Consider the following 13,691-nt stretch of genomic DNA (forward strand, 5'->3'; position numbering starts at 1 on the left):
GGGAACAGAGACAAATGGAGGGCTGAGCCTGGTCTGCTTGATGTCCAGGGCTCGACTGCCAAGTCAGGGAATAATGGTGGGAATCGGAATCTGGCTTCGGTGGATGGGAGAAGTCAGGAGCAGAATCCAGGTGAGACCTAGGGCAGGTGCTGCGTGAGTAGAGAGGAGGACCGATAAGGAGGTAGGATTTTATGGACAGGACCTGGTGAGTGACTGCATGTGGGGCAGTGGCAGGATCAAGGGTAGCTCCCAGGCTTGTAACCAGAATGTGAGGAAAAAGCATTCAGAAGAAGCACGTGTGAGGCCTCGCCTCAGACATGAGCCGGGGCTGAGGAGGCCGCCAGGAAGCTTGCTGCCGAGACCGGGCCTGTGGGATCCTGTTAAGGGTGCAGAGCAGTAAGGAGGCTCTTCTTCCATGACGGGCACCCAGCCACCGCTGGATGATGCTCAAGGCAGCGGCTGGGTGGAAGAGGTGACCCCGGAACTTTTCCCCACGCAGGGTTCTCCTGTCCTCCAGGGACCCACCACCTTTCCTGGGCCCAGGGCCAGCTTCACCCCCCACACAGGGCATGGACCCGAGGGGAGAGGACAAACAGCCCATGCACCGCCCGCAGGAAAGGAAAACCACACTTGGCTTCTTCCCACAAATCTCAAGCACCAGATCAAGAGGCAGGAACCCAGTGGGCAACCTCGGCTTGGCCAAGAAGTGCTGCTGGGGGGGGTGAAGAGGATGAGCCTGGGGCCAAGGTGGACGGTGCTCGCTGCTCACTGCGCCTCAACCCCATAAAGTGGTCTAGGCAGCAAGGGGCTCAGGAGCCATAAAGGAGCTATAGCCATGGCCAGGGTCTGGCCCCTCTGACTTGTTACCACATGCAGGAGACTTAACTGGGGAGCCTCTGGTAACACCTCACCTAACACATGGCTCCTCAACATCTCCAGCCAGATCCCAAGGAGAGGGTTAAAGACCTCAGCCTCACACCCTTAAACCCATTTAGGTAGTAAGCACTTACTGCCTAAATACTACACGTATTGGCTCTGCGTACAATTCAGGCAAGTTCCATTAGCCGACTTGAAAAATTTTAAAACGAGATGTGGAGAGCTCTATGAGACAAGCATCTGAAACACAGGGGGCAGGGGGTGAGCCTGAGAACTACAGCATGCAAAAATTAAGTGTCATCTGGGGCAAACACCTCTCCTTGCCCCTGCAGAGAGCCCCAAGGACATCAGTGCCCCGGAGCCCTGCTTGTAGGTCTGGTTGCTCTGGGCGGCAGAGTGTGAGGGACGGGAGGGAGAAAGATTTCCAGCCAGATGATGGGCCCTCCAAGGGGTGAGGGCCATCTATCTGGGCAGTTCCCTTATCCAGGACAGCTTGCTCTCTGCAGAGCCTGATAAGTGGAGCATTACTGTTCCAAACCAGTCCTCCTCTGGGGTTGGTTTTGTCCCTTGAAGAACACAAGCACTTTGTGTTTGTTTTGTTGAAATCTGCCTTCTCTGCCCCTGGCAGAAGCAAGGGCTGCTAGGAGGGAAGCCTAAGGCCCTTTCATTGCTCCTCCATCCACTTGCTAGGCGCCCCTGCACCAGCTCTGGGAGAGGCCCTGGGGTGAATCCACTGGGGTCCCTGCCCTCAGGGAGGACAGACTCTTGGGACCCTCTGAGCTGGGTCTCAAAAGGTTTCAGCCTGGTAAGGCAGGTGGGCCCTCCAGGAGGAGTAACCGTGGAACTGGGGGAAAGGGTGCATAGGGCAAAAGTAGAGATGCTGGGAGGTGGGACTGATACCTGGCAGGAGCCTTGACTTTGAATTATGGGACGCAGGCTCTGTTAGCCTTTGTCAGTGGCCTGCACTGCCCCTGGATCAGTACCAGAACGTGGTGGGGTCCCTCAGCTCAGTGGTGGTACCAAGCACCATGTGAGCACTGCCAAGGGTGTTTCATTAACTTCCCGCAACACTATGGAAGTGGATATTGCTAATGTCATTCGAGATAAAATCATTTGCCTTCGGTCACACTGGAGATGAGTGGTAGAGCTGGGTCTGAACTTGGTTGCGTCCAGGTTCCTCACCTCTGAGCTGTCCAGCTTCCCTGGGACAGACAAGTAGGTAACTCAGTGGGCACTCCTGGGGCTGTGGGCTTGGCAGTTGCGGCTACCCACAGCCTCCTCTTCTGCTAGACCCCTGGAGCTTGGGAGGGTTACGGAGGGCCAAGAGCAGTGGAGATCGTACTGTATGAGAGGCTGCATATTGCCCGGTGCACACAAACTTGCAGTGGGGAGGGGTGCCAGATGGGTTGGGCTCGCGTAGAGTTGAGTTTGAGCTGCAAGTGGGGAGGGGAAGAGGGGCATGCACGTTTGTGACTGGCTGAAGTCGGGAATATTCAGATTACGTGAGCGCGAGTTCGTGTGTGTGATGGCGTGTGTACACAGGAGGCTGTTTCTGGGTACGGTGGGCCTGTGGCTGCGCATGTTGCTGGGTGGGTCTGGCTTGTCCCGAGGCACTGGGCATGTATCTGCATCACCTGAGAGGAGGGGTGAGTGTGAGCAAGCAGAACCAGGGCTGCCTGCCTGCCACATTCCTGGGCCTGGGCCAGCCAGGCCCTCCCTTTGGTGGGGGCAGGGCTAGCGGGAGGCCTGTTCTAGGACAGGTGTCTCCAGTTCCTGGAACTGCTTCCTTGTCTGTAGCTTTCCCTGTACCGCCCAACTGGGCACCTGAGAGAGGGGACGAGGCCATGGGTCCTTCAGAGGGGAGCTCCCAGGCCAGCCGGGGGTGGGTCTCACAAGCATTTGTGTGCAAGTTGCTCACACCAGGCCTGAGTGCAAAGTCAGCCTGCCCTTCCCTTCCTCGAAGGGCCTCTGTCCAGCTGTATTTCCTCCCCAGCAAGGGGGATTGGGGAGGGGCATGCGGGAAGAAGCACTCTCTCTCTGAGCCTCTCTCTGCTATGCCTGAACTTCCACCACTCTTCACTTGCCATCATCCCCAGAAAGTCCTGTTGAGCTCCTGAAACTACAGGGCTCTGGAAACCACCCCTGGGGGAGGTATGAGAGCCGGCACCACTCTCCCTCGGTGGTGTGGGTGGCTGAGGCCCACAAAAGGGGTGGCACCCGGCGTAAGAAAGCAGCGAGTTTGGGGCTGGGCCTGGTGCTGGGTCCCTGGGCCCCCTCTAGCCGTGATAAAATGGTCCTCTTTGAGGCGGGGGAGTGCAAGGGAGAAGGATGACTGGGTCCTGGCCTCGCCCACCAGGCTGCTTCTGCTCCTGCAGGTGATTGAGGAGTTCTACAACCAGACATGGATCCACCGCTATGGGGAGCGCATCTTGCCTGCCACACTGACCACGCTCTGGTCCCTCTCTGTGGCCATCTTCTCCGTGGGGGGCATGATTGGCTCCTTCTCTGTGGGCCTTTTCGTTAACCGCTTTGGCCGGTGAGCAGAAGGGGTCCCGGCCCTGCCCAGGGAGTGGGAGGTGGGGGCCTTCCCTGGCTGTCCTAGGGTCTACCTATGGCCCAGCCCCTGGGGCCTCCGGGGGGTCCAGGGACCTGCCTGACCTGTGACCTCCTCCCCGTCCTGCCCCCCAGGCGGAATTCCATGCTGATGATGAACCTGCTGACCTTTGTGTCCGCTGTGCTCATGGGCTTCTCAAAACTGGCCAAGTCCTTTGAGATGCTGATCCTGGGTCGCTTCGTCATTGGTGTATACTGCGGCCTGACCACTGGCTTTGTGCCAATGTACGTGGGGGAGGTGTCCCCCACAGACCTTCGCGGGGCCCTGGGTACCCTGCACCAGCTGGGCATCGTCGTCGGCATCCTCATCGCCCAGGTAAGCCCCCACCCATGGCTCCAGTGCCTCAGGTGTGTGTCCAGATTCAACTCCTCACCTGGCCTTCCACAGCCCTGCAAAGGACAGCCTCGTAGACACATCCTAGGCGCAGGTCCCAAGACCAACACCGCTCACCCTTCTCCCGGGGCCCCCCGGTGGGAGAGCAAGTCCAGATGCCTTGACCCTCCTCATCCCAGCCCACTCAGCCTTGCATCCTTTCTTCTCACTGTGGGGATCCAACCACAGGGCAGCCCACTGTTTCCTCAACATGCCGACTCTCTCACACCTCCACACCTTGATGCCTGTATATATATATATATATATGCACTCCCCTCTCTCGAGGCTCTCCCTGCCCCATCCCTAAATCGTCCTGTGGCAAAGTAGCAGCCCCCATCCCCCTGCCAGATATGTCTGTAGCCCTGCCATCTCATCCCCCAATAATGCCGTGATGTAGGTCCTACTTCCCCCTTGTCACAGATGAGGAAACTGAGGTTCAGAGAAGTTAAGCCTCACGTTAGTGGCAGAACTAGACTGAGGACTAGAGCCCTCTCTAAAGCAGCAGCTGCCACAAAGCCGGTGAAGAAGGCCTCTGGGTGGATCGGGGCCGCGAGTGGGCCCAGGGCAGGGCGTTCACAGCTGCTGCTCTGGCCCTGCCTCCCCCAGGTGTTTGGCCTGGACTCCATCATGGGCAACCAGGAGCTGTGGCCCCTGCTGCTGAGCGTCATCTTCATCCCAGCCCTGCTGCAGTGCATTCTGCTGCCCTTCTGCCCTGAGAGCCCCCGCTTCCTGCTCATCAACCGCAACGAGGAGAACCGGGCCAAGAGCGGTACGGCGGGCCCTGCCCCTCCCCGCCCCCGGCCCCGGCCTCCTCCCTGCTCTGAGCCTCCCCCGCCTTCCCTCCGGCCCCCCCAGTGCTGAAGAAGCTGCGCGGGACCTCGGATGTGACCCGCGACCTGCAGGAGATGAAGGAGGAGAGCCGGCAGATGATGCGAGAGAAGAAGGTCACCATCCTGGAGCTGTTCCGCTCGACCGCCTACCGTCAGCCCATCCTCATTGCCGTGGTGCTGCAGCTGTCCCAGCAGCTGTCCGGCATCAATGCTGTGAGTGCCCTCACCCACCCTTTCCTGTGGCCCCAACCAAACCCTGCGGTCACGTGTGTGCTGTGGACAGGTCCCACACTTAAAACAACAGACGAGCCCCTGCCAGAGGAGCAGCTGTCCTTTAGAACCAGAACCCATGAGGGCACTGGTGCAGTGTCCCCTTCATTCTTTACTGGCCGTGTGTCCTGACCCCACTGGGACAGAGGCCGGGGAAGAGCCACCGCACCTGGCTGAGCTCCGCAAATTCTGTGTCTCGTAGGTTTTCTATTACTCCACAAGCATCTTCGAGAAGGCGGGGGTGCAGCAGCCTGTGTATGCCACCATCGGCTCCGGCATCGTCAACACAGCCTTCACTGTCGTGTCGGTGAGTCTTTTGCACCATTGCCCACAGCCAGTCGGCAGCTGGGGTCCAGCTTGGGGCCTCAGGGCCTCACGACCAAACAGCAGCCTTTACTGTGAGCCAGGCACGCATCACGGGCTCCCTAAGTGCTCTCTCATTTCATCTTGGACAACTTGTCAAGTTCATTACTCTATCAAACAGCTGATGACCCTGACGCTCAGAGAAGTGCAGTGGCTGACCCAAGGCCACAGCCAGAATGCTCAGCTGTCTGGCTCTCGGGGGCCAGCTCTCATTCCCTCAGATCCTATGTAGTCCCCGAGCTGAGCCCCAGGGAGGAGGCGTCCATCTCTGCAGTGCCACGTGGCTTTCCCAGCACTGGGGGCCACCCTCCCGGAGGAAGGGGTATGTTCAGACGGGCACCAGGCAGGCTGCACTGACATCCTCTCTGCCCACAGCTGTTTGTGGTGGAACGAGCTGGCCGGCGGACCCTGCACCTCATAGGCCTGGCCGGTATGGCAGGCTGTGCGGTGCTCATGACCATCGCGCTGGCGCTGCTGGTGAGTTGCCTTGCTCGGGGGGCGAGGCGGCAGGTGGGGGGAGCTCACGTGGGCATCAGACCCCAAAGTGCCTGTCTCAGCCCCAGGCTGGCGAGCAGCACTGGAGGCCAGGTGTTGGCGGGGGGGGCTGCCCTCGCCCTGGTTCTGCACCCCTCACAATCCTGGGTATGGGCCTGACCTTCTGCCTCTTAAGGCTGGCTCCTTCCATCCCACTCCCATCCTGTCTTCAAATGGCTCCTCGCTGCTTGGTGCTTTCTCACCACCGCACCTCCAGCCCCAGACTTCAAGTTCTCTCTCCCCAGGAGCTACTTTGCCTGATACTAAATTTTTCAAAGTCTTCTCTGCATCTTCAATTCATCTTCAGAACAGCCCTAGAAAGTAATGCCCTCCTCACCACAGAGGCGTGGAAACATGCCTCATCTCACTCAGTCCTCACGACGCACAGGTGTAGTTCAGTCAATATTCCCATTTCTCAGGTGAGGAAGCCTCCCCCAGTGAGGTTAGTAATGTAGCAGATAAAGGACGAAGCCAGGAATCAACCTCAGGTCTGCTGGCCCCAAGCCCGTGACTGTAATCTCCGTGATAATCCTGTCCCAGGCACTTCACACACAACACTTGATTGTCCAACATCTGGGCAAGGAAAGCACTAGTGCACTCATTTTACAGCCGAACCAAGGCTTAGAGAGCGCGGTGATGGCCGAGAGGCCTGGCAATACCGTAGGCAGTGAGCAGCGGATCTGGGATCTGGAACAAAGCCCATATAACTTTTCCACTGCAGCTTCCTCGAGAATGATTATACGTAAAACCACATGCCTGCCCTGTGCCAGTCCTGAGTAGGGCAACTTACAAGCCTTCTGACACCCACCCCCAGGAATGTTCTCCCACATCCTCCTACTGTAAGCAGACTGCTACACAGCCAGAGCCAGGGGACCCCAGGGACCTCTTCTTAGGGCCTTCCACATGCAACTACATGACCATTCTGGGAGGGCAGACCATGCAGGACTTAAACTGTTTTGTTCAGATGAGGAATCCGAGACCCGGCACAGGGTACCTAAGTCACACGGCAAATCCAGGATCAACCCTGGCCTCCTGCTTTCCAGCCTAGAGCTCTTAGGCCTGCCCTGGGCTGCCTTTGCAGTTTGTTTCTCCTGAGGATCCAGCACAGCCCAATCTAACTTTCCTCCCATCTCTCATCCTCAACAGGAGCAGCTGCCCTGGATGTCCTACCTGAGCATCGTGGCCATCTTTGGCTTCGTGGCCTTCTTCGAAGTGGGCCCCGGCCCCATCCCATGGTTCATTGTGGCTGAACTCTTCAGCCAGGGCCCTCGCCCAGCTGCCATTGCTGTCGCTGGCTTCTCCAACTGGACCTCAAATTTCATTGTGGGCATGTGCTTCCAGTATGTGGAGGTGAGAACTCCCAGAGTGCCCACACTCAGCATTTCTCTCCTGCATGCAGGACCCCATAGTACTGTGCAAAATGCTGTCCCTGCCGTTCTTACGGGAATCATGCTGGGGAGGAAACAGGCTCAGAAGCCCAAGTCACACAGGGTTCTTTCCTTATCTTTGAATTTTCTGTTCTGCTCTGCTGTGGGAAACTGCTCCTATCACATGCCAGGTGCCGCGGAGTCTAATACTAACATCCCAATGCTCCTGGGTTGTCGGTGGGTGTTCCCTTTTTCAGATCAAAGGCCCAGAGGTAAAGTGACTTAGCCAAGGTCCTACGGCCCAATGTAGGGTCAGGTCTCCAACCGAGTGTTTCTGTGTATCTTTCAGCAACTGTGTGGTCCCTATGTCTTCATCATCTTCACCGTGCTCCTGGTTCTGTTCTTCATCTTCACCTACTTCAAAGTTCCCGAGACGAAAGGCAGGACCTTCGATGAGATTGCTTCCGGCTTCCGGCAGGGGGGAGCGAGCCAAAGTGACAAGACACCCGAGGAGCTGTTCCACCCCCTGGGAGCTGATTCACAAGTGTGAGGTGCCCCACACCACCAGCCCGGTCTGCTCCCAGCAGCCCAAGGATCTCTCGGAGCACAGGCAGCTGGATGAGACTTTCAAACTGACAAGATCTCAGCAGAGCTGGGCCTGGGGCTCTTTCCTTCAGCCAGTAGTGATGTCCAGAAGAATATTCAGGACTTTTAATGGCTCCAGGATTTTAACAAAAGACTGTTGCTCAGATCTATTCAGACAAGCAACGGGTTTTATAATTTTTTTATTACTGATTTTGTTATTATTTTTTTATCAGCCAGAGTCTCCTTTATCCACATCCCTGGCTTCACCCTGAATGGCTCAGTGCCTGAGGGTGGGGACCAAGCCCTGCCTAGACACTTGCCTTCTTTGCCAAGCTAATCTGTAGGGCCGGACCTATGACCCAAGGACACACTAATCGAACTACGAACCATGAGTCTTCTACCCCAAGAGGTGGCTCTGGCCACTCCTTCTGTGGGCCTGGGTCTCCCCACCTAGGGATCAGGCTCCAGGATCAGGCTCCATTAGGATTCGCCCATTCCTGTCTCTTCCTACCCAACCACTCAAATTAATCTTCCCTTGCCTGAGACCAGTTGGGAGCACTGGAGTACAGGGAGGAGAGGGGAAGGGCCAGACTGGGCTGCCAGGTGCTAGTCTCCTTTGCACTGAGGGCCAGACGGTCACCAAGAGAGGAGGGCCATGGGAAACTGAGAACTCACTATTCAAGAAGACGTGAACACTCCTGCCCTGCTGTGTATAGTTGGAAGATATTTATATATATTTTTTGGTTGTCAATATTAAATACAGACACTAAGTTATAGTATATCTGGAAAAACCAACTTGTAAATACACCACCTTACTCTGTAACTTACCTAAGCAGATATAAATGGCTGGTTTTTAGAAACATCGTTCTGAAATGCATATGGGTTGAGGGTAGACAGATTTGGATGGGAATGGGAAAGAAGCAACTATTAGAGCGGCTTCAGACTTTTTGACTCCGAGATTCAGTCACTTCCAAGCAACTTTGATCAACACCCTCTACTGCTTAAAAATCTGTTTGATCTCTATTACCTAGAGAAAAATCTAAAAATCTTGGCATTCGAGGCATTCCCATTTTCCTTCACGTATGACAGCTGGTATTCAAAAAAATGACAGCTATGTGCTGACCTTGATGCTCAGGCATCAAGATAATATGCATTATCTTGAATGTGAGGTAGGTACTATCTCTGTACATTTGACAGGCTCAGAGAGGTTAATGTGCCTGAAGTCTCACAGCAAATATGCTAAAACCCCTGCTTTTAACAATTATACTGCAGGAATTGCCTGGTGGTCCAGTGGTTAGGATTCGGCACTTTCACTGTGGTGGCCCAGGTTCAGTCCCTGGTCAGGGAACTAAGATCCCGCAAGCCGCATGGCCAAAAAAAAAAAAAATTATACTGCACACACCCCCACCCTATACCCCACTCCTCACCCCAAACCCCCAGCCCCTCCAAAGCAAAATGAACCATGTTCACTGCATGGGCAGAGTGAGCTGTCAAGCTGCCTTCTCCCATCTATTTAATTCAGAATGCCCCCTCTGATCCAGCTTATAGGCTACTGCACACCCTCTAAAGACTTCTAACCCCCTTCTCCCAATCCCTGAATTTCAAGAGCACTTCATTTGTTCCTTTCTTGTGGCACTGTATCTTTATCACATGTCTTTTATCACCACCTTTATCACAAGTTCCTATTTCCCCCACTAGTCTCAATTTCATGGAAAGAAGTCAATTTGGTTCATCTGGGTCTTCAGTACTAAATACAGTGCTTGGCACAGAGCAGGCACTCAGAAAACAGTTGAAATAAAAGCACCAAGGATATTTGTCCCTAGAGGCTCAGCTGACAAAATCGGGGGGTGGGGTGGATATGCCTGTCGAAGCCTTCATAACTGCACACAGGTTAAACTATAAAATCTGCTTGCCATGAAGCGGGGTTGTACGGAGAGGGTGAGAAGGGAAAACGGGTACATCGTAATTGGCAGCGCCTGTGTGTATTATCATTCGGTACAGAGAATCTGAGGAGTTAGCCATCCCCATCTCACAAATCAGGAGTGAGGCTCGGAGAAGGGCTGTGCCTTGCCTGAGCCTGGGGGCAGGGTGGTTAACCTTTGAAGGGCTGCGACCAGGTGCGATGGAGGAGGCCTTATCACATGGCCCCAGCAGGCTTCTGTTGAAAGGAGTTAGCTCTTGCTTCGCAGGGCCCCCGGGAGGGGTAATGCAAAGAGGAGTCACGGGCCCAGGATGCCAGGTGCGCACTCGGGGCTCTTAAAATCCTATGGTGGCACCCTGGCTGCTGTTCCTACCGGATGGAAGGAAACGGACTAGGGGTGGGGTTGGGGCGGAAGGGGCACGCTAGAGGCCTGAGCTTAAGAATGCAAAGCAGTGGCGCCCGAGGCCCCAAAGCGGGGCGGCGCCCGGTAACATCCCGGCCCCACCCCAGGCCAGGGCTCCACACCCTGGTCTGAAAATGCCCGAGAACCCACTCCCCGGTTCCCGCCCCCCACAGGGCTTGCACCAACGTGCCGGGGGCCACCATTTCCCAAACTGCTAGGTGCACGCAGGCGCCGGAAGACCCGGCCCACCCCCGCCTGGGCCCACAATGCTCCGGGAAGCACAGCTTCCGGTCCTTTGACGCCTTTTCTCTAGGGACTGCAGTCCATCGCGGGTGTAGAAGATTTGGGGCCGGGGCGATCTTCCATCTCTCCCAGACCCTAACAGCGGTGCTCTAGGGCCCCCTCAGCAGTCGCGCACCCACCTGGGTAGCCTCCTTTGCCGACTGGCGGGAGAGGCGGGGCTACGCGGTTTCTCCACCAATCAGAACCGCAGTGTTGGGCTGGTGAGGGGCGGGCCCCGGGCTCCTACCAATCACAGCCTGTCTGACCTGGGCGGGGGTCCAGGAGCCTCTGAGGGACACTAAGCATGTCTGTCTTCTGGGAAGTGAGTTTGCTCCAGGAGCTGGCGACCGTGGCTGGGTTAGCGCTTTCATCCTGGGGAATGTAGCTCACCTGGGACACCTTATCGCGCATAAGGTGACGCCTACGGTTTGTGACGAAAAGGGGTAAACAGATAACGGGGCTGCTCCCAGACTCCCTTCTTTTCCAGTGCTTAGCTCACTGACAGTTTTGTGAGATCCTTTGCATATTTTGGGCTCACAAGTCTCCTCTCCCTGGAAACCTACATCAGGTTCCCCCGCTGGACCCCACACTGTCCTGTATTTCCTCCATCAGAGCCCTCTCCACACTGTACAGTTGACTGTTATTCCACCAGTGGGGAGGCAGGCAACTGCTAAGTCATTCCTTTGTCGCCGGTTCTCACCACAGACTGAGTAAATTTAGACCTAAAGAAGTTCCACGATCTGAGCTCTTCCACTGCAGTTTTAGGGAGAAAATCCAGCAATTCAGAAAGTGTTCTTAATAATGGGGAGAGAATATTCATTCTCTTCTGTGAAAACTACATTTCAATGCCCTCTTTCTCATTCTATGATTTTTATTTCTTAAGTCACCTACAAATCTGACCCCTTCTGTCCACTTCAATTGCTGACCCTAGTTCAGACCACTCATCATCTCTCTGGGGATCACTGCAGCACCTCCTCACTGTTTTCTCTGCTTCCTGTCTCTTTCCCCTCATTCTCCACACTGCAATCTTGGTGATCTTTCTAAAAGGCAAGTCTAGTCATGTTTCTCTTCTACTTAAACATGGGTTTCCTGGGTCCCCATTTCCCTCAGGATAATGTCCAGCTTTCTTAGCCTGGAAATTCAAGGCCATTTGCAATCAGTTTCTACCTCTCAGATGCAGCCTCCCCTCTCACCCCTGCCCCCCATCTCACTGCAACCATCCTCCAGGCATTTATCACCCTGTCCTCTGACCTCCACATACTCCTTCCCCTGTGGGTCTTTGGGGTTCCCTCCACACAGGCTGTTCTCCCAACTACTCTTGTGTTCCACCAGGTGACCATACCCCATCACAACCCAAGGAGTTGGCTGAGGAAGCTCCTACTTGGAGGCTGGCTCACCTGTTTCTTGGGACATTGCTGCCAACTAGTGGCTGTTGTGTGAATGTTTAGGTCAGGGCTGGTTTTAACCTCAACCTTTCATGGGTTCAGAGAGAATTGACTGCTTTGGCGATAACTCTTCACTGGGACTATTACAATAAATCCATTTGGTAATCCCATCCCCAGCACCCCAGAATGACTTCCTAAAGCAGTGTCTGAGCACATTACTCTACAGCTTAATGCTCCCCACCGTCTCATGGTAAAGTCCAAATTCCATAACCGAGCAGTCAAGATCTCTCACATTTGGGTCCTTGGAGACCTTATCTCCCAAAATGCTCCATTAACACTCTAAGATCCAGCTAAGCTGATGTACTCAGTGTTCCCTGGACAGCTCCTCACCTAACTATCTAATCTTAAAACTTTTTGTTCAATCTCCTTCTTTCTCCAGGTCTGCCTTTGGTCTCTCCATAAGGCTGTTTGATCTCAAAAAAGACCAAATTAACACTTTCTCTATGAAGCATTTGTTCATTCCTTCAACTGTTACTTAACTGAACACACACTCTTTGCCAAACTTTCTCCTCAGCTGTGTGGTGTCTTGAAAAGAACATGGTTTCTAGAGTCAGACAGAGTTGACTTCAGATCGAGGCTCTGCTACTTAGCTGAATAACCATGGGTAAGTCACTTCACCTTTCTGATCTTCAGTTTCCTCATCTGTTGTGATATTAAGATGAAATAAGATAATGTGTGTGTGATGCATGTGTCAGTTAGAGTTACTCCATATTCCCCCTTTCACCCCCTTCATAAAGTCTGGTACTCACCCCCCAGGTTTCTGTGAATTCCCAGGGATCTCTTCCCTTCTCAAGGTCATCTCTGGCTCTGATGGTCGGCATCTCCTAAACCACCTGGTGCAGGGTTCCCAGTGCAAGCTCTTTCCTGTCATGGAACCCACATCTTTTCATTAGTTTCACTTCATTCATTTATTGAGCACCTGCTGGGTGCCAGGCATTGTTCTAGGGCTGGGGATACAGCAGCAAACAAAACAAAGATTTGCCTTCATGGAGCTTACATTCTGGTGGGGAAAACCCAGCAATCAACAATCAACAAATAAAGTATCAGATGGTGATTTGTGTTATGGGGAAGAAAAGGCAAACCAAAGAATAGAAGATGATGGATGTGAGGGTGGGGTGGGTGGCTTGATTTTAGATGAGATAATTTGAAGGTCTCCCTGAGGGAGTGATATTTGAACAAATGTGAATGAAGTAAGGGAGCAAATCATATGCATAATCTGGGGGAAAGGCTTTTCTAAGCCAAGAGAACAGCAAGTACAAAGGTACAAAGGCAGGACCATGTCTGGTGTGTTGAAGGACAAGCAAGGAGGCCAGGATGGCTGGACCAGGGCGACAGGGAGATGAGGGCAGAGAGGTGGCAGTATGCTAGATCATGTAGGGCCTCATATGTCACATGAGGACTTTGGGTTTTGTTTTGGGTTTTTTTTTTTAATGTAAGAAGAAACTTCCCAGTTTTGATATTTTGTTTGTGTTCATTATAATATGCAGTTATGCTTAGCAGGTTAGTTGTCATAGAGTTAGTGAGCAAGTCCACCCTCCTGTGACATACTTTACAACTTGGAGGGGACCTATATTGCAACACATATAGTTTTCTATAATGAAAATATAGTTGTAAGGGGAAAACAACCCACGGAAGATAATTATGAAAACAAACCTCTGACTCTTACAGAAATTTCATTGCCTTCCCCAGTAACGAGTCTTGGAAATTTCTACTGCTCTGCAAGATAGAAATAAGTATAAAGAATAAGTACTAAGTTTCACGGTGGCGCACTTGTGGCAGGAATCGGGAGGAGGAGGAGACAGCAAGGACAGGCCCAGGGAGACGAAGAA

The 13,691-nt window shown here is 53.8% G+C and overlaps 1 protein-coding gene and 1 non-coding gene across 3 annotated transcripts in view; one reads left to right on the forward strand and one right to left on the reverse strand.

The window, feature by feature from the left end:
• The window catches only part of SLC2A1 (solute carrier family 2 member 1), a 72,388-nt gene that overhangs the window by 19,729 nt on the left and 38,968 nt on the right, over positions 1-13,691 (forward strand). The window contains exons 3-10 of one of the 2 annotated variants that reach the window (XM_022575460.3): positions 3,252-3,412; positions 3,565-3,805; positions 4,469-4,631; positions 4,718-4,905; positions 5,165-5,269; positions 5,701-5,802; positions 7,006-7,209; positions 7,576-12,466. In XM_022575460.3, coding sequence (XP_022431168.1) covers positions 3,252-3,412; positions 3,565-3,805; positions 4,469-4,631; positions 4,718-4,905; positions 5,165-5,269; positions 5,701-5,802; positions 7,006-7,209; positions 7,576-7,776 — 1,365 coding nt within the window. In that variant the 3' untranslated portion in view covers positions 7,777-12,466. Of the gene's footprint in view, positions 1-3,232; positions 3,413-3,564; positions 3,806-4,468; positions 4,632-4,717; positions 4,906-5,164; positions 5,270-5,700; positions 5,803-7,005; positions 7,210-7,575; positions 12,467-13,691 lie in introns of those variants that run through there. The other variant, XM_089894802.1, reaches the window with a different exon arrangement.
• The window catches only part of LOC111175691 (uncharacterized), an 82,206-nt gene that overhangs the window by 16,320 nt on the left and 52,195 nt on the right, over positions 1-13,691 (reverse strand). The window contains exons 3-4 of the transcript XR_002644787.2: positions 13,516-13,578; positions 12,612-12,726 (exon numbers count right to left, since the gene is read on the reverse strand). This is a non-coding gene — a transcript (uncharacterized LOC111175691). The remainder of the gene's footprint in view (positions 1-12,611; positions 12,727-13,515; positions 13,579-13,691) is intronic.

Source organism: Delphinapterus leucas, chromosome 1 (genome assembly GCF_059928025.1).
Source record: "Delphinapterus leucas isolate spDelLeu-1000000601 "Yukka" chromosome 1, BTC_Dleu_Yukka2, whole genome shotgun sequence".
NCBI classification, from domain to species: Eukaryota; Metazoa; Chordata; class Mammalia; order Artiodactyla; family Monodontidae; genus Delphinapterus; species Delphinapterus leucas.